Below are 24,221 nucleotides of genomic sequence, written 5' to 3' on the forward strand. Positions count from 1 at the left end.
TATAGCCCCATTCAGGAGAATCCTGAAATCCACAGGAAATAAACAGTCAAAGAAAACAGTACCATAAAACTTTTATTATTCAATTGCAATAGGGCCGTCGATGCCTATTCTCTATTCTGTGCAAACAGTACAGTACACCCTTCTCCATACAAATAATAGGATATGTGCATTCATGTACTATCCCCTTACAGCAGTGACCTGGTGGCTTCTGAAAATGAAGCCCAGTGAGTCTGAAAATACATACAAGTATTATCCAAATTAACCGCTGGGTGAACCTTGCTCCTGGACAAGGTTTGCGACAGGGCTCGACACCCCTGGCGCATTGAACTGATGTCATTCGGGAGAACTTCTCTACAGTGATGAGACTAACTAATATTGCACTAAGTGTAGCTCTCTGGCTACTCGTCCTGCGACATGATGGGCAGAACGATGCAGAAGGAGACATGATAAATAGACCATTCGTGCATGGCAGTACTGTCCAATCTGATTATCTACCCCTTACCAAGTACTCTTGCTATTACGAATGATATGACTGTATTGCATATGTGCAACAGAGACAATGAGAGAGGGACATTCCAGCTCTTCTTTTGAAAACACTGAAAAGATCCAATAAATCATCTGTGAGCGGAAGTCTTTGGGGAACCGGTAGTCGCTTATAATTAGTCTATAATAATAATAATAAAAAAACGGAAAAATAAATACAAAATACCCTAACGGCTAACGCAGTAACTGAAGGTGCGTTAGTCGTCCGAAATCATTACATGATCACGCACCTAAAAAAGGCAAAGAGAAAGGCAAGTGTAGAGAGTAAAAAAAGAAAACAATTAAGACAATAAAGCGCCTCCGGATGATGGTTTGAATGTTTCAATGAAGCACAAATAATCCACTGACGTCATCTGATGGAGAATAATGTACCTGTCTAGCAATTTACCAGTAAGCATGCCCTTGACATCGCCTTTACCACTAGGGAGCTGCCGTCTGAACTTCTGGAGCACATGTCGGGACAAGAACCTGTTCTAGGGACGCACCTACTTGTGGTATTCGCATCATGACGTTTCAAATCATGCAATAAACACACCGCTCATTGGCCACGGTTGTCATACTGACAAATCACCCAGCGCCTGATGATGATGTAATGGAACACAATGAAGCCAATTCTGAGTTCCTAAACGTAATGTATTGTATGTTACCGAGTACCAATTACTTGTACTAACAGTATAGACGATACGGAGTACCAATTACTTGTACTAACAGTATATAGACGATACTGAGTACCAATTACTTGTACTAACAGTATATAGACGATACCGAGTACCAATTACTTGTACTAACAGTATAGATGTTACTGAGACTTATATATATATATATATATATATAGACTTAAGAGCATTAGTTTGGAGTCACTGGACAAAAATGATATAATATAAAAAAAAAGTCTCCATCAAGAGAGATCTGATCTCACTTTTGACTTTGCCCATGATGCCGAAAATCAAATTCACTTTTATTTCTGACATGTTACACAACAGCTCCTGGTACTGCATTTTAATATCAGGGATAACTCCTCTGATACGGTCTATACCCTCTTTTAGCCTGGTGTGTCCACCCGATATCACATCACCAGCACTGGTATCAGTGCATCTCTACATACCTCAATGACATTCGTGGTAAATACAAGGCAGACATTTCGATATTAAACAAAATAAATTAACATGAGCACACACACACGCACGCACACAAAACTCTCTGACTGAATCCAGTCTGCAAACTCATCATGCAAGATCTTCCACATCAGCTTCGCCCCCAAGGTTCCAGTACCACAGTTTCTCTGTTCGCTGGACTATCAAAGTCCAGTCTTAGAAGGCAGCCGTCTTCGTTTTTCAGGGTAGCGGTCCACAAAACGAAGGCCGGCTCGGGGGAGAGAGAGAGCGAGCAAGCAGATGCCGTAGAAGAGGGGAGGAGAGTGGAGACATGCCGGTGGGGCCTTCAGAGGGTGATGGGAATGGTGGGGGAGCCCAGACCCTCCTCCAGCCACTGGGCCGAAGAGGGGGTGCAGCGCTGGGCCGCGCGGCGGTGGATGCGGCGCAGGCGCAGCAGGTACAGCAGGATGGACAGCACCACCACCAGGAAGCAGGCCAGGAACAGGTAGTGGTTGTTGAAGAAGGAGAAGCTGTGTCTCCAGTGGGAGTGGACTCCCTTCAGACTCTCCTGCTGGATGTCCCTGGAGGAGCAGATCAGACCCGCGTGTTCAGACCCCACATGCAACTACTGCACTATTTTACTCTGTCCATTTTACTCTTTCCATTTTACACTATTTTACTCTGTCCATTTTACACTATTTTACTCTGTCCATTTTACTCTTTACACTGTCCATTTTACAGTATTTTACTGTCCATTTTACACTATTTTACTCCACTGCTCTTATTCGGTCTGCCACTAGTCTATAAATAGATTTTAGTGTTTTTTTCTCTCTCTCTACTTATGTAAATCTTTATTATATATTTGTAATTATTATTTATTTTTTCGTTTTCCTTTTCAGAAAAGTGAATGTAATCTTGCTGCAATAAAAAAAAAAGGGGAAAAAAATGCAACTTACCTTAAAGGCAGAAACCGTGTTCTGTAAAGGATGGCTCCAAGAGTCCACTGCACCTCCTTGTCATAGACGAGAAGGGCAGTCTTTAAATTTGTATAATTGGTAGGAAAGGAGAAGCCGGAGTGGAACACCTCGTGCATCCATGCTGATTTAAAGCACTGGTACCTGCAGACACAGAGAACACAACGGCAATGACACACAATATTATTATTAATAATAATAAACTTTATTTGTATACCACCTTTCATACAAGAATTGCAGCCCAAAGTGCTTCACAGCAGTAATGTAGACATAAAATAGACATAGGCATAAAATTAGCATACAATTGGCATAATTATAGACCGGCATACAATTAACAGAGAATTGACATTAACACTTTGAGTGCCAGCCACAAGAAATCTCATTAGTTCATGCCATGCGTTGAGTGCCAAGAACGAGAAATCTCTGGGGTTTTTTATTATCGATTTCCATACATTTTTCATCAATCTAGCCTCACGTTACCAGTGGGGATCGGTCTGAGCTCGAACAGGGAAAATACCGCCCCCCATCGTCTCTCCGGATGGTATTGCACCCATTGGATTGGACTGAATGAAATGGATGGGGGGGGAAAAGAGTCCGGAATCCACATTTTACTTGTCAGGCATGTAACCGGAGACGATCCCAGTCATTGCCCACCCTCAGAACAGCGTGGAATATATGTTTCCAGTACCCAGCATTGGATCAATAAACGCGATCGATATTTGGAATGGCGATCAGGAATTGGAATAATCTTTTTGGAGAACATCTGATCTGAGGTAAGGAATCTAGTCTTGGGATAGGAGTTTTTTTCACCTATATCTCAGCGTGTCCCATATGCGTGTGTGTGGCTGTGAGTGTGTGTGTGCTGATCAGGAAATAAGATAATCGATTTTTCAGCCCGCTTCTCTAGCGTGCATAAGTACACATATACTATCGATAATCTAGCGTTTATTTGAAAACGATTCATAAATAGGCCAAAAAATTACAACGTGTTTTGTGTATTCCAGTAAATCGCGATTCCTGCAGAATATTTTTTTTTCTGGAAGTTTCAAAAAACGAGCGTTTTTCAAAATGGTATAAAACAGAAATTAACAGATTAAAAAAAATCCGTTTCGACAATGTTGACTGCAAACAAGTCATTGATAAGCGACGGGCGTATTAGACACATAATTTAAGATATAGTTTATGCGTTTGCAAATGTGATCGCCCTCCCATTGACTACAGCGCTGGCACTCAAGCGCTATTTCTGGCGCCCCCTGCTGGCACTCAGTGTTAAAAAAACTCCCCAAAAACTCTCATTGATTTCTGTCATAAAAATCTATATTAAAAAAAACTAAAAAGGTTATTTATTTTATTACTTTTTTTTTATAGTATTTTGACAACATGAAAAGAGCACTTTCGTCCTTTGCACGCTTATTGATTATAGTAGATTTATGACATAAAAAAATCTATAAAAGACTTAGCAGGTTAAGACAAAGTAGGAGTGGTCTTTGCCCAGGTGTTATTGGTTAACACTATGGCGTCCGTTCACGAGTATATACGTGTTTCGATTCCATGCGTTGTGGTCCAGTCACGAGTATACTCGTGACGAGTTGTTATTGTTTTATTCCATATTTATAACGCTTATTAGGTACCCGATCCACTAGCAGGATCTTTCCACATATTTGATTTTCGAAACATGCAGTACCGGCCAGATCCGCTTAGGGGCGCCATCGCACCACTGCAGTATCATTGATGGGATTTAAAAAAAAAATGCTTTTACAGTCCTGTGGGCGGATCATAGAGCCTTGATTCCAAACGAAGCCCCTCCATCTTTGATCAGCTTGCCGAAAGTTTTTTTCAGCGTGGAATAATGGGATTTATGATTAGCCAATGTGCATATCGATCTACCAGAATCTGATGACTGGTGAGGAAATGCTGCCGGCGATCACATGGCCTGACGGTAGGATAATATTACCCCAAATTACAGCTGGATTGGACATTGTTTTATAACCTAACGTAATAAGACTACTGACATTGGCTACCGGAACGCACACTCTATTGCTAATCAATAATACTGATCGGCGTTGCCCGCCGCCCCCATTTCATCCATAGATGCTCTGTAATAGTCCGGATGCTACGCAGTTTATTTTATTTCATTCGTATATATACAGCAGAAATGGCGTTTGATATAACGGCGCCAACGTTTAGCCTTTTTTGCAGCCTCCTGCAGAAAAGCCTAGACGAAAAGCGCAATATACCTTATATTCACGACGCTATAAAATGACAACCAACCAATGGATTTCTATTTTCTTTAAGCCATTATGAAGGCACGGTTTATGCACTCAAGTGACAATGAGAATGGACAGATAGCAATACTATAAATTATATATAAAGCTCTTAGAAAGTACATCGGTTTGTTTACAATCCTCTGTCCTCTGAGGCCTAAATCGCCGCGGGGCTCCGGTCGTCATAGTGTTAAAGTGGTCTAGAGGCCCACATGGAGTTCCATCTGCTGGTGTTGTTGGTTAAAGTGGTCTAAAGAGGCCCACATGGAGTTCCATCTGCTGGTGTTGTTGGTTAAAGTGGTCTAAAGAGGCCCACATGGAGTTCCATCTGCTGGTGTTGTTGGTTAAAGTGGTCTAAAGAGGCCCACATGGAGTTCCATCTGCTGGTGTTGTTGGTTAAAGTGGTCTAAAAGGCCCACATGGAGTTCCATCTGCTGGTGTTGTTGGTTAAAGTGGTCTAAAGAGTTCCATCTGCTGGTGTGACTCAGGCCCCGTCCACACGAACGCTGGGTTTAATGTAACCGTGATTGTATGTGCGCAGTTGCACTGTTCGGCCACACACAACCGGGGATTTGCTACACTGCAACCGCGGTCTTTTGAAACCGGTGGCCAGGGTGGAGTTGTGCGGTTTTGCAGTTGCGTGTGGGCATAGCAACCGAGGTTATTCCCAGTGTTTACAGCAGAGCTGTCGCAATTATTCCCCATGTTCACGGCAGACCGCGGGGTAGAGAGATTAGAGCAGAGCCAACTACACCAGTGTTTACAGCAGAGCTGTCCCAAGTAGCGTTATATGAAAATGATTGTAACAAACTTTTGTTCAAAACGTATCGTCTGTGTTGAAGAGTGTTGTGATCGACTGATGTCTGTTGACGCTCAGAGTAAACATGTAGCTGCAGCTAAACTAAACTCATGTGTTGTCAAGTTATTGTTATAACTTATAAGGAACCCAGTCCAGACTGCATCCCCTTAACAATTGTTTGTATTGAGCCGTATTGTATTGTACCCATTCTGCAATCTGTTAAATAACGTTTACATCCATTTCATATCGGTAACGTTACTTCTTCTTCTTCAGTTAATTAATGGCAGATCGCGACCCAACAGGAAGTTTAGTGAGCGTTCAGTCTTTTCTGATTGGTTGAAATGGCCTTCATGTCTGAACAACATCGCCGCCTACTGCTTTGGCATTGTATTACATTGTACTAAATGTATCGGTTGCTGGGTTCCAGCTCTGCCCGTGAGTACGCAGTTATACACGGTTGTCCACCTGTGTTCACCGTGTGGACGGAGTTTTATTTTTTCAAACTTCGGTCATATTAAATCCAAACTCTCGTGTGGACAGGGCCTCACTTCAGTCTGTGGAGATCAGCATGGGAGGCGTACAGGCCAGAGTTGAAGCGCTCCTTCAGAGTCCTCCACTGGGTGGCGCAGTAGCTCTGCAGAGGAAGCAATGCATTGAAAACGGTTATGTGAAATTCTCTAGTGACAAGACTAACAAATACTGCACTTATATAATAATAATAATAGAACCGTCCTGCAAAAACAGAATGGCATGGGGGGGGGTATCTGGATTTACTCTGACAATTGTTGCTTCCGGTATTGTATTTCTGTCAGGAATCACTTGTTAGTTTAACCATGTATTAATTTACATGCTAAATAAATTACAATGACAATACAGTTAGTCTTGGCGGTATCCTGCTGCAAGAGAGACGAAGCGTAACAACTTACACAGAAGATAAAGCACAACAGCATACTGAACCTGAACAGCAGGGAGCACAGCAAACAAATCCCCATGTAGTTATTTTTTTTAACTTACAGAGTACAACACTTGAATAGTTGCATACAATACAGAGTAGAACCCAAGCAGATGGAGGCGGGGGAGGTGGGTGAAAACCTTACTTGCCGGTATAGAAGCAGCAACACTTGACACCACATCAGCGAGTGTGTGTGAATGGAGAGGTCTTTAGATGGGAGCGTCAGCCAAACAGTCAAACACACACACAAACAAACACAGGTCCATGCATGGGCCGAGCTGCCGCGATATCGCTGTTGCATCACGCCCACCGCAGAGTTGGGCTGAATACCGCATCACCGCTGTTTTTTTTAATAATAATAAAGTAGCGCCCAGACGTTGGACTTGCGGCTCTGCAGATATACCCTACTCGGTTCCAAGCGACCCTATTGGGTAGAAGTGGTACCAGAAAAGTCATGTGAAACATTGCAGAACACTGATTGGTCAGAAGAGAGACGCGTCACACGTTGGAATCTCTGAACAAAAAACAGAAAGCCGCCATCTTTACTGCCTCGCTAAGGATGTATTTCATTCAGGATTTGTTTGCGACAGCACCAAGTGTAATAAACAGAAAAGGATGGATTCACTGTGTATTCTGCCTCATTTATTGATGAAACAAACCCGACATCAACCCAATTTACCACCGAGCGGAGAGTTTAGTGTCACAACAAGATCGCTGATGTGTTAAGTTTGTTGTTGTTATTAGCCTAATACTAACGTCAGCAGATATACACGAGAGGTAACGTTAAACCCGGGTTGCTTGGTAGAATAGACACAATGAGGTAACGTTAGCTTTAGCACAATAGACACGAGAGTCTGGTTAATGTTGTTATTGATTGATTGAAACTGTGTTAAACTCTGGCTAGCTGCAAGCCCTCGGACATGGCTATGCCCACGGAGCTTTCAGTGTACACAAGCGGCCCCGCCTGCATCCCCACACGGAGACAAACGGAGTAGTACCTGGCTGCAGTGGAAAAGGAACGAAGTACCAGGTACCTAAAGCAGGTCGAGTCGAGTAGGTACTATGCAGTGGAAAAGCGCCATTAGACTAGAGGCAGGCTATATGCTATAAAGAGTAGACCACTAAAAAAAAAAATGCATTCAATTTTTTTTTCGCACGGTGCGGTAATAACCGCGGCGGTAGGAAATATTTCGCAAATTTGTGCGGTAAGGAAAATATCAATACCGCGGCAGCTCTATGGCTTGCCTTATTAGAGTGTCCTGCCAGAACCCACTTATCCCATTTGTTTAACAGAGCTTATCTGACTTACAGGTTAAACAAATATGTACAGTTTGCAATCTAGCCTCAAATACTTTGCCCTCTAGTGAGGGCTCGATCAAACATGCTTCATGGGAGTAACTGCTACAATAAGGAAGCTGCCGTGGCGCCTACCTTCGCTGCCCTGGCGTATTTGGAGGAGATGAAGTCGCCGCCCATGCGCAGCACGTCCTCCGTGCAGTAGTAGAACTCCGAGAAGCCGTAGAACTGGCTGTTGTTGTAGTCGATGGACGGCTGGTAGATGCCGTTCAGCGACGTGTAGGTTTCGTTGGTGCGGTTGAGGAAGGGCTGGAGGATCCGCCGGCACTGGTCAAAGTCCCCCGTGCCTCGGAGGTAGAGCTTGGGCGGGGCGGCTCCCACCTCGTCCTGCAGGTCAGAGGGCAGACAGGGGTCCAGGAGGGGAGACTCTGCCGTCTTGCCGACATGCTGGTCTAAGAGTCTGGAGAGAGACAAGATGGTCTAAGAGTCTGGAGAGAGACAACATGGTCTAATAATCTGGAGAGAGACAACATGGTCTAAGAGTCTGGAGAGACAACAGTATAGTCTAAGAGTCTGGAGGAGAGAGACAACAGTATGGTCTAAGAGTCTGGAGAGAGACAACAGCATGGTCTAAGAGTCTGGAGGAGAGAGACAACAGTATGGTCTAAGAGTCTGGAGAGAGACAACAGTATAGTCTAAGAGTCTGGAGGAGAGAGACAACAGTATGGTCTAAGAGTCTGGAGAGACAACAGTATAGTCTAAGGCTACGTTTAGACGAGCGTTTTGTGAACAGAAACCGCAAAAGTCATCTTGCGGTTTCACTTTTAATTTTACGTTTAGACAAGCGTTTTGGGGTGGAATTCTCTGTGCAGACGACGCTGTAACGACGGAGCCCCGCTGTCACACGATTGGCGCATATGTCACATGACGTGCTGTGAAGACCCGCCCTACTCTGCCTCTGATTCGCAGACTGTGGATGGGGAATGTGATTGGACCAAAGCAGAGTCACTCAGACAGTGGGTCCACTCACGCCGCGGGACAGATTCTTGTGTATTTAACCCTTTCACTGCCACACGACAGCCGGTTGTGTGATAGTAAAGGGTTAACCTTCTGTCGTGTGGCAGTGAAAGGGTTAAAAGTACTGCCAATGTAGCCTTCAGGTGATCTCCGTTCAGACATACTTGCTTTGTTTACGTCTCGGCTACTGGCGCATACCTGCTACCTGTGACGTAAGCAGTACGCGCGACCAGAGCCGTGACAACCCTTTCGTCATCGTTTTATCAGATTTATACGTTTTAACAGTTTAGACGAGAGCGCAAAGCTTTTGCGTTTCTAGGAATTCCACCCTGGAAGGTAGTCTCACTTTTTTGCGGTTTCACCCCGTAAAAACGCCGTTTCCGTATAAACGAAAGGCACATCCGAAAAAATATTTTTGCGGATTCACCTGCTAGCGTTTCCGTCTAAACGGGGCCTAAGAGTCTGGAGGAGAGAGACAACAGTATGGTCTAAGAGTCTGGAGGAGAGAGACAACAGTATGGTCTAAGAGTCTGGAGAGAGACAACAGCATGGTCTAAGAGTCTGGAGGAGAGAGACAACAGTATGGTCTAAGAGTCTGGAGAGAGACAACAGTATGGTCTAAGAGTCTGGAGGAGAGAGACAACAGTATGGTCTAAGAGTCTGGAGAGAGACAACAGTATAGAGTCTGGAGAGAGACAACAGTATAGAGTCTGGAGAGAGACAACCGTATATAGAGTCTTGAGAGCAGTGGCGTCGCGTGGTTAAAATAACAGGGGAAGCCAAAAAAATTTTATTAAAAAAAAAAAAGTATTAAATATTTTTATTAACACTTTAATCGCCATGGGTTAAATTCATAATTTACCATCCCTCGCCAGCTCTATTTGTCTATGGAGAAGTTCCCCTTCTTTGCAGGGCTATAACTTTTTAAATTCTATTGCTAAATTGCCATTATTATGGCCCATTCAATGTCCTATTATGTATTGTTCAGGGTGTAGCAACGTTAAACTTTTTCATTCACATATTCATACTAAAATATGGTCTAAAGTATAAGTATGTTTTTATCGTTTTCTGCAGCTTTCTTCAGAACGTGATTTATAGCCCTAAATGCATTATATTGATGATCAAATACAGTTTGGTAGGAATCTGTGCGAGATAAAAAATGTCAACTGGACGTGGTTCTAGAAGTTTCTACGCATCACCTGAGTTTATATGGAACACGTTAGAATATAACGCTGAATCTTACCGTGGCTTCCTTGCACCGCTGGCAGATGAGCGTGGAACAGAATTTTTTCTATTATGGGATGGAGAAATGCCCGATCCATTTCCAGGTTGTATAATAGTATATACGTCCAAATCATGTTGTTTTTTCGAGTTATTTGCACCGATCGATGTTCACTGTGTCAATACGGAGTCTCTAACGATAGCGAGTGCCCGGACCACATATGGATGAGCACTACCGGTTCAAAGGTTAATTTCCGGTTGGCGATCTGCCGATCGGCCACCAGATGGCGCTCTTGAACCGCTAGAGAGTTGAGTGGAGCTTTGCAGTGTGTCTCAGGGCTCCGGAAAGGAAATATGATTTCGATGACAGATTTTTGAAATATTGACATCAAAGACGAGTTACGGCGTCTTCGGCAGAATGAGCATGGCTAGGAATGACGTGTGAACTCGTCCACGGCGATCATAGTGTTAATATATATATATATATATTATTATTTTAAGTCAAGCAGTCACCATGTACACTACATTATACAACGGCATGCAAATTTCTCGATTCTGATTGGCTGAAACAGTCATTTTACACGTGTTTATTCTTCACAATTCCACGCTGCTGGCCCAGGACCCGCCCACAACCGAATCACATCACATCACTCCGCCGGATCACAAGATGGCGGACAATAATCTTTACAAATGGATATGTTGATAGCGACTAAACGACTAAATATCAAGCGATTCTGTCACAGCGAATGTCTTAGTCCTTTAAACAATGTTGGATGATGTAATTGATGGGTCTTGAATCATTGTGTAACAAAAGAAAAATCGCGGATTGATTGATTGATTAATTTGCAATTTTTTTTTCGTTTCTTTTTCCTTCTCTCTGACTGCAGCCCTCACTCTCACACTGTCCGACGCTGGCTCAGTCTCCACCCAACCCCCGCCCCCCCCACACACACACACACACACTCCTGTCTGCAACGCGGGGGATAGTCAGACTGAGAGAGAGCTGGGTGCTGCGCTGTTCTAAGTGAGCATGGCCTATTGAGTTGATTGATTGATTGCTAATTTTATTACTGTACGCTTGGTTTCCAACTGGTTAAGTTTAGGCCCTCTACAGTAGGTTTTAAAAAAATAAATAAAAAAATAGGGCGAAGAAAACTCGAGACACATATTCGGTTGCAAAAAGGTGTCCCACGGTCTCCTCTATGGCCGTGAATATTTTCACGCGGATCGGAATCACGGCGCGCCTGTGGGACACTTTTCCGTTTCGGCGAGTTTATTCCACGCTTTCGGCTTTCCTTTTATAAGCATTTTCGGGGCTACATGTGAATAAGTAAAAGTTGCGGGACGCCCAGATGTTTCCACGATAGAAAGCTCGCATGGATCCCATAATAGGCTCACTTAATACAGTGTTTTTTAAATCACGCGACATTTTCAGGGTCGCGAGCCGACCTTTTCCCCTTGTTTTCGATGATGGAAGTGATTTAGGAAAAGCTTCGGCACGCTGAGAGGTACCCGGGGATTTAATCTCGCGAGGATCGGGGCAATATTCGGCCTGTGGGAGCAGACACGTTTTCACGTTTTCACGTTTCACGAATTTCCCCAAGGGGATTAATAAAGGAATATCTTATCTTATCTTATCTTATCTTAGAGTGCAGAGGGGAGGTGTGCAGAGGGGATGCCAGACTAATTATTCTGCTCACAGCCCCGTTTTAAACTTTTAAGGTGTGGCAGTCAGCTCGAATCTGATTGGCTAGTATCGGTTTTGGACTCTACATACATGAATCACATGGTTGAGGCTGGAGAAAGACACCTACCCCCTGCCTCTCCTCTAGCTGCAGTGAGCATAGTGAGTCTGACAGTGTGTTAGAGTGAGAAGAGGGAGACATTTATATATAAAAAAAAAAAATTATAACAGGAATAATTCAGATGAAAAAGAATGTAAACTATATTAAAAAAAAATTATATATATATATATTTTTTTTCTTTTTTTCTTCATATTTCATATTAATTCATATTTTGATCGGGAGGCCTGGCTTCCGTTGGCTTCCATAAGGATTCGCCACTGCTTGAGAGAGACAACAGTATGGTCTAAGAGTCTGGAGAGAGACAACAGCATGGTCTAAGAGTCTGGAGAGAGACAACAGTATAGAGTCTGGAGAGAGACAACAGTATAGAGTCTGGAGAGAGACAACAGCAGGGCTGTACGTTAACTTTTTTTGCACATAGCACTGGTGCTACAGAGGTTGATAGTTTTGTAGCACAGGCCAAAATCTTGTAGCACAAGTATAAAACGTGTTATATTTGTAACAGTCACAAATGTGCCTATTGTATTTGTGTTATTTAGTTGCAGTGCCATGTTTGGCTGTCATTTAGTATATCGCCATGTGTTATTATTACTATGATACTCTCATATGCTATTTTCAATTAATATCATAAACAACATAAGGAATATTAGCATAATTTTGAGTGGACTGAAGGAATGAGTCAGCGTTAATAGTTTTAAATGCAAATAATTTATTGAAACATAGAAGTGGGGTCGGTTGGGACACACACACACACACACAATGGGGGACCCTGATGTAAACAAGACAAACGTCTTTCTCTGGTCTGCATCCCCTTAACCCCTGTGTGTATTGAGCCGTACTGTACTGTACCCATTCTGCAATCTGTTAAATAAAGTTTTCATTCATTCATTCACACACACACACTGTTTCAACTCACCACCCCCGCATCATATTGTAGTCTAGTCTGTCTTCAAACTTCCACTCCTCTCGAAACTTGTTTATATTTGAATATCAACATTATCTGTCCATCCTCAGTTTACTATAATATACTCCTGTGAGTCCTGTCCTGAGTCCTGACTAGTGACTTCATAGTCTTTCCAAACGCACGCACGCACACACACAGGGAAGGGGAGAGAGTGCCCCCCCATTTCCCTTTCCCCAGTCCACACTGTGTCTGCGCCTCTGCCTCTGATCAGGATTAGCTCGTTAACGTTGTAGTGATTGTAATGGTACATAAACGTTAATTTCGGGCGATGTGCGCATAAAGGAATGGCGACGGTGCAAAGCATGTAGATGCATTTGACCCGTTGCGAGAAAAAAAAAAAACCACAGACTTATTTCGGGACGTGTAGGCGCACTGCTGTGTTAAGGCAGCAGTGCGCACCAACCGACCAACGCGCTGCTCTGCTTGCAGAAGCACGGATAGGGCGGATATGACTCGTCGAGTTGTCACAAGAGTTTTTTCAAAATAAGAGTATCATATGCACCTGAACGTTGCTAGCTTTCGGAGCCTAGCTGGAGCTGCGCGTGGGCAGAAATGAGACCCGCTACAGGATTTTCAAAATAAGAGTATCTATATGAACCGAATCCCTATCGCACCAGTGCTATTGAAGTAAATCCATCCATCGCACAGACCGCTGTTGCTGTAGCACGTGCGATATATATGTCGCACTGTACAGCCCTGGACAACAGTATGGTCTAAGAGTCTGGAGAGAGACAACAACATGGTCTAAGAGTCTGGAGAGAGACAACAGTATAGAGTCTGGAGAGAGACAACAGTATAGTCTAAGAGTCTGGAGAGAGACAACAACATGGTCTAAGAGTCTGGAGAGAGACAACAGTATAGAGTCTGGAGAGAGACAACAGTATAGTCTGGAGAGAGACAACAGTATAGAGTCTGGAGAGAGACAACAGTATAGAGTCTGGAGAGAGACAACAGTATAGAGTCTGGAGAGAGACAACAGTATAGAGTCTGGAGAGAGACAACAGTATAGAGTCTGGAGAGAGACAACAGTATAGAGTCTGGAGAGAGACAACAGTATAGTCTGGAGAGAGACAACAGTATAGTCTGGAGAGAGACAACAGTATAGAGTCTGGAGAGAGACAACAGTATGGTCTAAGAGTCTGGAGAGAGACAACAACATGGTCTAAGAGTCTGGAGAGAGACAACAGTATAGAGTCTGGAGAGAGACAACAGTATAGTCTGGAGAGAGACAACAGTATAGAGTCTGGAGAGAGACAACAGTATAGAGTCTGGAGAGAGACAACAGTATAGAGTCTGGAGAGAGACAACAGTATAGAGTCTGGAGAGAGACAACAGTATAGAGTCTGGAGAGAGACAACAGTATAGTCTGGAGAGAGACAACAGTATAGAGTCTGGAGAGAGACAACAGTATAGTCTGGAGAGAGACAACAGTATAGAGTCTGGAGAGAGACAACAGTATAGTCTGGAGAGAGACAACAGTATAGAGTCTGGAGAGAGACAACAGTATAGTCTGGAGAGAGACAACAGTATAGAGTCTGGAGAGAGACAACAGTATAGAGTCTGGAGAGAGACAACAGTATAGAGTCTGGAGAGAGACAACAGTATAGAGTCTGGAGAGAGACAACAGTATAGAGTCTGGAGAGAGACAACAGTATAGAGTCTGGAGAGAGACAACAGTATAGAGTCTGGAGAGAGACAACAGTATAGAGTCTGGAGAGAGACAACATTGTCTAAGAGTCTGGACAGAAACAACAGTATGACCTTCAGTGAAGCCTTCACATGTTTCAGTCTTTCAAATCACAGCCTTCAGCCAAGCCTTCACAGGTTTCAGTCTTTCAAATCACAGCCTTCCCAGGTTTCAATCTTTCAAATCACAGCCTAAAATCACCATAACAGAGTGTATTTCTGATCTGTAGCAAAAACTTCAAAAGGCCCAGATGGTGTTTGGTTCAGTATGGCACCATCACAATGTCCAACCATCACTGGCTCCGTTTACGTAGTATTTATTAAACCTGAAATGTATTGTCTGAGCCTTTGATGGAAGGGTTGGCAGTATGCGACGACTGCGTCCTGGAGGAGGTTCTTACTTGTTTCTGGTGACAGTATTTCGGACAAGGTTCTCTTCATATCTCTGTCTCGCTGCATTTCCTCCGAACCCCAGGAAGGTGGACACGTACACGCGGTACACATGCTCCGTGCGATGTGCGTCGCAACCCAGGTTGAACTCAGCCAGCAAGTTCTTGGCAACCTCCTCCTACGAGACAAACAAAATCAGCTGGGAAATGACGGTGTACAGACCTACGTATAAGTCTTTCACCTCCACCACATCTACTGATAATCACAGTCACTTTAAGTTTTCTTCTGTAAACTATACTGCTCTGCAGAAGCTAACCGTTAGCTTTAAAAGTGAAATTGAACTTCTCAATATCGGTTTTATCTTGTGACAAGGTTTCAGAGTTCAATCTTGCTCTGTTTTTAGAGAAAATTGGTATAGAGGATTGCAGTAACTACAAAATCATTGGATAATCAAAGAACTTTAAAGAAAATGTTCTCAGTTTCACTGTTTGCGTAGTTACTGTGGTTAGCTTCTGCAGGGCAGTATAACACCCAACTAAGTAGAGAAGCCAACTGGAGCCGAGTACAGTGTGGCGTGAGAGCGAAAACAACAACATCAAGTGAGGCCATGCAAGGCGAGTGCCACCAAGGTGATTATAAATGAAGAACAGGGAAAAATAATGAGCAGGACTAGAAATTCCAACCAAAAACAACGTCATGGATAATATATTGAGTTACGTTTAATCTTTATCAACTCAATGTTAGCGTAATTCTCCGGCTGTGTGGAGTCATGCGGCAGGCTTACAGTGATGGAGGGAACGTCCTCCCCAACAGGACAAACATGGTGTGAACAGAGTTAACCAGGAAATGACAAGGAAGGAGGGAAAAGGGAGAAAGAAAAAGAAAAAAACGAAAAGGGAAAGGAAAAAAGGGTGAGCGATGAAATCAAAGAGGAGTCATACAAAACAGAATTGGTTGTGGATAATAACCTGTTGTGGAGAAGCAAAGCTTACAGTTTTGGGCACTTCGTAGGCGATCTGGGTGGAGACCCCGCCCATGTCCAGGACCCCCATGGTCCTTTTCCTCACCAGTGCCTCCTGCTGATCGCCGCCCGGTACCTGCACCTCCACGACGGCCTCCCGGGCTGTGGGACGGAGAGGAGAGAGAGAGGGGGCAAGGAGACCGGGAAGGACGCAGCTCGTTAAGGTGCGTTGACGGGAGAGGCTTCTGGAGAAGCATTTATCAATTCCTTTTTTTTTTTTTTTTTTTTTGTCTTTTTCCCCCTCCATTTTCCTCCGATTTTCTCCCATCCCAATGTTAGTCGTATGCCAATTCCCAGTCCCTTCCTGGTCGCTGCGCTTTACCCCCCACAGTCAGATCATTTGGGAGAGTGGAGGCTACCACGTGCTTCCTCCGACACACGTCCAGCCAATCACCGCTTCTTTTCACCTGGCAGCGCGGATTCTCATTGAGAGGGCGTAGCGTGTGGGAGGACCACACTATCCCCCTCACGTCCAATCCGCGCTTAGCAAGCGCCCCGACCGAACTGTAGGAGTCGCTGTTTACAACGACCCGGACCCACCCCGCCAGCTTCTCCCACCCTCTGATACAGCCAATTGTATCAGTGCAGACGGCCAGCCAAGCTGGTGACAACCCCGGAGCTGTGAGCTGGATTCGAACAGGCGAACCAAGCTCACAGCTCCGGGGCTGGTGACGAACGCAATCTCCGCTCGACCACCTAACCGCCTTAGCATTTATCAATTCTAATGTAGAGACGACATGACACGAAATCCTTCCACTGAACTCATTACAATAGAAAAGATGTGAGGTTGAGGTTTTATCTCAAAGGCAGAACTGCATCATAGTTGACGAGCACCACATGTCAATCAATAGCACAGAAATGGGAACACAATTAAATAAGAACAAATCAAATATATTCCTCACACATCCCCATTACTATTATACTTCTAGTCTTCTACTGTTTATTAACTATTAGGGTTGTCCTGAACTAAAGAAATTCTTAGTCGACTAATAGTCATAGATTTAGTCGACTAAGCGATCAGTTGATTCAATTGACAAATCTGTAAAATTGCGTTCCCCACTTGGGATCTTGTGCACTGTGTCACTTACAGCCTGAGGAAACACATCTATGCACTACAACAAGGCATCTTAGCTCTTACTAATTAACGTGTCTATACTCTACAAGGAAGCTTAGCTCTTACTCATTAATTCTTTGTCAGGAGTCATAGTACTCCGCTAGACACTCATGTGACTTTTCAAGACGGCAATCATTCATGTAAATAAGTGACATTGTATTGAATGTCACACGTCGAGTGACGTGTTGTGATAATAGGTCCGACTGTCTTTGAACCATTTGATATCGTTAACATACCGACACATCTACTAGGTGACAACGGGTATCTACATGGTTGCAGTGTGTACCTTTTCAGTGGTAGGGTAACAGGCACAAATTATTTGTAAGAAAAGAGAGTTAAAGGGTTAAGTTATAGAATACCCATAGCCCCATTTCCTACCCACTAATGATGCCGTTGGAAAGGTAGAGTCCTCTCTCCACACAATCCATGCTGCGTTTCACACTGGATAAGCAGATTCTGCATAATTAGCCACAAAACCAACGTAAAGTTAACAAGGCCACTGTAAAAATCACTTACAGGCTAAAAAAACTAATTATTTTGCTCTGGAAGCACTGGGGTAGGTTAGGTTAGAGGTCGGTTTCGTCGTTCATTAGGCTTGCAGTACAGAGTAAAGTGTGGCCCAATTATGTCACATTCGTTTTGGGAAGCATCATTGGCAAGTAGGAAATATGGCTAGGGGGTCAGGAATTCTTAACTTACCCTTTAATTCACAAAATACTATTATTTTTGGTACTCACCATTGTCTACATGGTTAAACCTTCCAAGGACAAAATTTATTCCAATCCATGCATACACACCTAGAACAAAAAGATGTGGTTGGAAATTATTAATTAGATTATCAAATGAACTGCTGCAGTTTATCAGTTTACAGCACCTGTAAAACTCAATTTACAATTATATATCCCTTGTGATTAAGTGGCAACTGCACTGTCATAATGATTCCACTTTGTTAAATGTGACTGAGCCCAGCACTTTGTGGAACACAGATTATGAATAAAATGGCAAAAAGACAAAAGGTATAATAATGTTCAACAAGCATTGGAACTTGCATGTTATTCTAATTAGACATAAAACATGTAGCCTATTATACCATGTGTGCGGGTTGGTGGTGCTCCGTATCCCGCTATGGAATGTCCCTAACACACAGAAGCCGGGATGTTACAACAGCCATATCTTCTATCAACTGATAGTTGATAACGTTGAATAGCCTGGTGCATAGTTGCAATTTCAACACAAAAGCCATTTTTATGGGCGTCAACAGAAACTCAAGAACAAAAGCCGTGGCTGATGATTAGCCAACGCAACCACTCATGTTATTCTAATGTAATGTGGCTCTGCCCCCAAACTCAGACTTAAAAACAACCCTTTTTATACAAAGGTGTTTTACTATTTAGAGATACTATAACTGATTTTATTTTTATTTAGTACATACAATTTATACAAAAGTATAAAAACAAGGGGTACAAGGATAACATGTGAAAGTCTGTCGACTTGTTTCCAACATGGTCCCAAGAATACAATAAATCACAAAGAAAGAGTTAAGAAGATAAGATAGATACAACAAGTAGATAAAATAGATAACACAATTTTCTGAAAGAGCCTCATTACAGCATGTCATGTTCCTGTTCTTCAAGAGTGGTGGTCAAGCACCCACTGCAACCTATTGTTGCAGATGTCGCTTCACACCCCTCTTGAAGACAGCAATAGTGGGGGAGTTTTGGATGGCCCTGGGCAGAGATTTCCACAGCCGGCAGGCTGTCGACAGAAAGCCATTCTGTGAATGGGAACCCTTTCTAGGCTCATAAACTGAGAGCTGTCCAGACCGTAACCGTCGTCCGTGGACCTGGCCACACAGGACAATGCTAGAGCATAAATATCTGGGGGCAGATCCATTAAAAAATGTATACATATGTCCCAGTTTCAGAAAGGAGACCCTCTGCTCCACAGGGAGCCATCCCACCTCATTGAAGTGACATGGCTCAATATGGGTTTGAGGTGGCAGATTTAGGACCAATCGTATGGTCTTATTTTGGCTGGTTTGTAGCCTGTGTTTACTTTCCACTCTAACACCACTATACCAGTACGTACATGTATAATCATATTGGCTGAGGATCATGCAGTTGGCAAGCAATTTCATAGTTTCCAGTGATAAGAACCTCTTTTTTCTGTGCAAAAATGTCACCCTTGTGTTAACTTTTTTGATCACCTTCAGGGCCATTGTTTTCCCTGAGAGTGTTTGGTCGAGGTCTGCACCTAGGTATTTAACACAGTCTCTAGACTGGACACTGAAGCCATTACAGCTGATCTCAAGTCGGGAACATTCCTTTAATTTATGTTTTGAGCTGAATAGAATTTACTCCGTTTTTCCAAGGTGAATCGATAATCTGTTGTCAACTAACCATTTGTGAAGGCTTTCCAGCTCCCTACTGAGACCGGCTTTGCTTTGTCGTCTCCAGACACCAGAAGTGCTGAGTCGTCAGCATACAGTAGGAGTCTGCAGGATACTGCAGACACCATGTCATTAACATATAGTGAAAAGAGCAATGGAGCAAGGATGCTGCCTTGCGGCACCCCACATGTTATTTCATTATATGAAGATGCGACACCATTTATGTTCACAACCTGGGTCCTCCCAGTCAAGTACGACCTGAACCATCTCACCGACCCATCCCACAGGCTTTGAGCTTCTCAAGCAGGATCTGATGGTCAACAGTATCAAACGCTTTCTGCAGGTCAATCAGAACCATGCCAGTTTGTTTGCCACAGTCCATCTGGGTTCGAATATGGTCAGTGAGATCAATCAGGCAAGCATCCGTAGAATACCCAGGGCGAAAGCCAGACTGGAATTGATAAAGGAGATCGGCCTGTTTAAGAAAATCTGATATTTGATTATATATGACCTTCTCAAGAACTTTGGAGATGACGCTGAGAATAGAAACTGGACGATAGTTTCCCTCGTTTGTCCCATCTCCTTTTTTGTGTAGTGGAACCACTCTGGCACATTTTAAGTCGTCAGGTACGATACCCTGTTTCAGTGATAGGTTGATGATATCTGTTAGAGGTTCACTGTTTTACAGGGTTACTGTTACAGTAAATAATGTTCTTAAACATTCCAACTGTGATAATATGGGGGAAAAAAACATTTTATAAATTTTCTCGCGATCTGATTTTCCAACATGAGGCCCCTACTGCTGGGCCGAGTCACAAATAGGCCAAGTGTTATTGTGTATCTCTTACCTTCCTGCTTGCCAGAAATGACTTCCACGTGGGAATCAGAGAAGAGGAAGTTGAAGTGGACTGGGATGTCGGTCCGTAGATCCTCTAGGAGTGCTTCTTGTTGACTGAGAAAATAAACAAGCCAATCTGAGCAGAACGTTCATGTTGTGATAAAATGTCAGTCAACAGAATGTCTCTCAAGACTGGCAGTCTGGGCATTTCCTAAGGGCTATTTACAGTATATCTGACATTTCTGCAAGATGTGTGTGTGTGTGTTCATGAGGCTTAACTGTACCTGTCAGGTAGGACCCTCATTCCGGCTGTGCAGAGGATGTACAGGGGTGTTTCTTGGTGCTTGTTTTTGGGGATGTGTTGAGCTGCAAAGCTCAGCAGTGGGTAGATGTAATCACTGGCTTTATCAGGTGTTGTGGCTAATTCAGAAATGCCTATAAAAAATTTAATAAAAAAAAACATAGGAATGAGATATTACACCTACTGTACCCTACAATGCTGGCTTTCATAATTCCAGCTCAGAGACTTGGTTTGTGCCTGCCTGGAATGCACACCAATCACCGAATTACTCCTGACACCCCATCAAAGAGCACAATACTATTTCTCACCAATCAAATCACACAAGGGCATCCATGGTGTTTTGACAGTCTTATCCAGCAGGAATTGTTTTAAAACCGGTGCCGATATCTCGTAGGTCCTTCGAAATCGAAACAAGACTATTGTAAAAACAAATTGACTAGTGCCGTTCGTCTCACCTGGCTTGATCTTCATGACCACCGGCTTGCGGTGCTGATCCCTCATTTGCCGGATGTCTAGCAGCTCGTGAGGGTTACCATTGTGCTGAGGCCAACAGTACACAAACACCCTGGAGCCACTGCTGCCGCAGTCCACCACCAGGCCGTAGTTCAGGTCGGGGTTGCTAGTGTCTGTCGCTTCCACATCAGTCACCCTCGCCAAGTGTCTAGTGACCATTGATCAAAAAAAAGGGGGGAGGGGTTCAAATTAGAAAATCCTGCATGCACTCAGGAAAAAAACAAACCGATTGTAGACCCAACAGACAACTTGTGCCTATACTACAGTAATGTCAAGGTAGGGAATCAGTCACAAGCCAAATGCTGGTAATTTCTGTTGTTGTGGCTGGGAGGTTTGTCTACTCTTACCAGACACTTCAGGGTTCTCTTCTATACCTATACTACTACCTACAATGCTAAAATGTCTATACTACTATGCATACAAGAGTGTAGCACTCAAGCTCGACACTGCTAGGCGAACAACGCCATGGTATAAAGGAGGTGTACCCCTCCTGCTGACTTGTACACAATTTGAAAGTCGCTTTGGACAAAAGCGTCAGCTAATTGACTAAATGTAAACATATTCCATCAAATCAAGCTTGGGTAGTAAAAGAGTGAATGCAGCCAATTCACCTGTGGAAGGGACTGTCCTGTCTGATCCAGCTGTCGTGCCCCTTTCCAGTGACCAGAAACAGGTAGAGCAGCCCCACCAGGACCACTACCAGGCCAATGAAGAGCAGCTGCCTGAAAGAAGGAAGTAGGAGTCTTGGGAGAATCTGGGGTGATAAACTGAAGTGCCAGGAGGCTGGAAAAAGGCACGAGAAGCTGATCCTGTCGAGACAAAATGGCAGAAAGGGTAGATGATGAGCAGATAAAAAGGTCTATAACTATAAGTTGAGGAATCAAAACAGTTGAATGATCACTCACCTCCCCATGGTGTAGAGATTGTCTTTAGTTCAGTATCTGAGATTCATACAGCAGCTGCCTGGAGGTGAGGGAGATTGCTGGCTCTAGACAGAGCATCTTTCCAGTCATGTCTTTACGCTTCCCTCTACTCATGACCTTGGACTAAAAATACAATTTGTAATCAATGTAACATTTGTCAATAGTAGGATTTAGTAAGATGGTTTGATTGATTGAAAACTTTTAGGTTGCAGAATGGGTACAATACAGTACAGCTCAATACACACAATTGTTAAGGGGATGCAGACCAGAGAAATACTTTAGTCTTGTTTACATCAGGGTCCCCCATGGTGTTAGAACAAGGCCAAGCAGGGGATACGGACTAATCATTGCGGGAAATACATGAAATAACGTAGCCTTTTCATTTGCTTTAGTTAAGACGCGATACAGTAGAAGAAAACAATTATACGCCAACCAGCATTTTGGCAACTGCACTCGCCTTGAGTGGGCTTGCCCCTTGCCTACAGCGGTAGCTAGCTAAAATGTCAACAAAACACGCTTGTATATAACGTTACGTGGTCTTCAAACCCATGTTCATACTTACAACGGAGTAACGAAATGCCCCATCTTTGAAAAAAAACGAATTAATATTATTATTAGCAGCCAGTAACGTTTGGTAACTAGCCAGCTAGCTAAAGGTTAGCTATCTGGCTAATTGTCTCCTCCTCGGCAGTCGGCAGCAACACAGTCGCAGGTCTCTTGTGAGTGACGTGGCAGACGCAGAAAGGTATCTTTTGGTTTTGCTCTCTGCGTTTTCCGGCTGATATTGTATCCGCCCACCACACTACCCACAGTCCTTTTTATCTCGAAGACACTCTGATGTCAGGAGACCGCCGCCATCTTGGTATGGTGGAAAACAAACGGATTTCTACGATCAAATGTATGCGTTGAGCTCCGTTTTATTACATATTTTATCACATTCTTGTTCATTTCATAACCTTTTCATATAATTTGTTTTGAAAATATTGAGGCCAACATGGCATTTCACTATTTCGAAAGCCTTTCTGGTGATTCTAAGGCGAAAAAAAGGCATGGATGTAGGCTACTTGAAGAGAATGGACTAACGTTATATAACGTGAAGTAGCTAGCAGCTAACATTTCTCTGCTGTTTACAGCCTCACAGCCAATAAAACTTAATTTACGATATACATATTTGTTCCTTATTCTCACCTGCAGTATTATGAAATGGGTAGAGCAGACATACGTATGATTTGACTTGGGGGCCAGGGTCTGCTTTGATCGACTCTCCCGTCTGAGTCTACATGTGCCCTTGATAGCCGCCAGCTATCCGTGATGCCTCAACTGGTATTATATAAAACGTTCTATTTGGATTTTTGATTATCTTATTACTAGTACAAAGCGTAACACTCAGCTCTTTGGCATTGTGATGCACTGAAGAAAATTTATTGATTGATTGTGTTTAATTTGCCGCTTTTTCGATCCGTTTCTGCACTAAATGAACCGTACACAATGTACCCGGGGTGCATGTTTCCCCCACGCCGCAGTTGCCTAGCAACAACAGACAGGAAGTTTACTTCGAGAATAGCCAGAGAGCCATTATAGCTATCCTCATTCTACATACCTCCATATAACTGCATATTTCCTTGGTGTAAAAAAACGAAACACTACAAAGGGGGTAGAACACATAGTTTGATTGAAAACTTTATTAACAGATTGCAGAATGGGTACAGTACAGCTCAATACATACAATTGTTAAAGGTGCAGACCAGAGAAAGACTTTCTTCTTGTTTACATCAGAGTCCCCCATTTTCAATTCATCATAACATATATGCCACACACGGCATACAGATAGACAGTAGGCTACTGCTACATCTATACATTTATGACATACCAGATTTGCAAATACAGTACTGTTTGTGATACAAAGAGTCCAGAAAAGAGAGTATATACATTTTGACGTAGAAACTGTACATTGGAGGAGGTTGGGTAGGTGGGGTGGGGTTGGGTGGGTGGGGGGGAACTGTACATTGGAGGTGGGGGGGGGGGGGGGGGGGGGGGGGTTGGTGGGGGACACTGTACATTGGAATATTGACAAAGCCATACTTGGTCATTTACTGTACATTGGAGGGGGTTGGGTT

At 43.5% G+C, this 24,221-nt stretch overlaps 1 protein-coding gene across 2 annotated transcripts; it reads right to left on the reverse strand.

Annotated features, from left to right (window-relative positions):
* Nucleotides 1–60: 60 nt before the first annotated feature.
* On the reverse strand, nt 61–22,809 carry entpd4 (ectonucleoside triphosphate diphosphohydrolase 4). Of its 2 annotated transcripts, none has more exons than XM_084323218.1 (13): nt 22,667–22,809; nt 22,087–22,227; nt 21,793–21,990; nt 21,124–21,329; nt 20,652–20,802; nt 20,378–20,481; nt 17,878–17,937; nt 15,998–16,128; nt 15,017–15,183; nt 8,058–8,382; nt 6,223–6,308; nt 2,594–2,755; nt 61–2,218 (listed from the first exon to the last, which is right to left on the reverse strand). In XM_084323218.1, the coding sequence occupies exons 2-13, from the start codon at nt 22,092–22,094 to the stop codon at nt 1,984–1,986; spliced, it is 1,833 nt and encodes a 610-aa protein (XP_084179344.1). In that variant the 5' UTR covers nt 22,095–22,227; nt 22,667–22,809; the 3' UTR covers nt 61–1,983. The 2 variants fall into 2 exon arrangements, with proteins under 2 accessions (XP_084179344.1, XP_084179343.1); XM_084323217.1 differs by having other exon boundaries at nt 15,974–16,128.
* Between the last annotated feature and the right edge of the window lie 1,412 nt (nt 22,810–24,221).

Source organism: Notolepis coatsorum, assembly GCF_963971535.1.
Source record: "Notolepis coatsorum genome assembly, chromosome: 10".
Lineage (NCBI taxonomy): Eukaryota > Metazoa > Chordata > Actinopteri > Aulopiformes > Paralepididae > Notolepis > Notolepis coatsorum.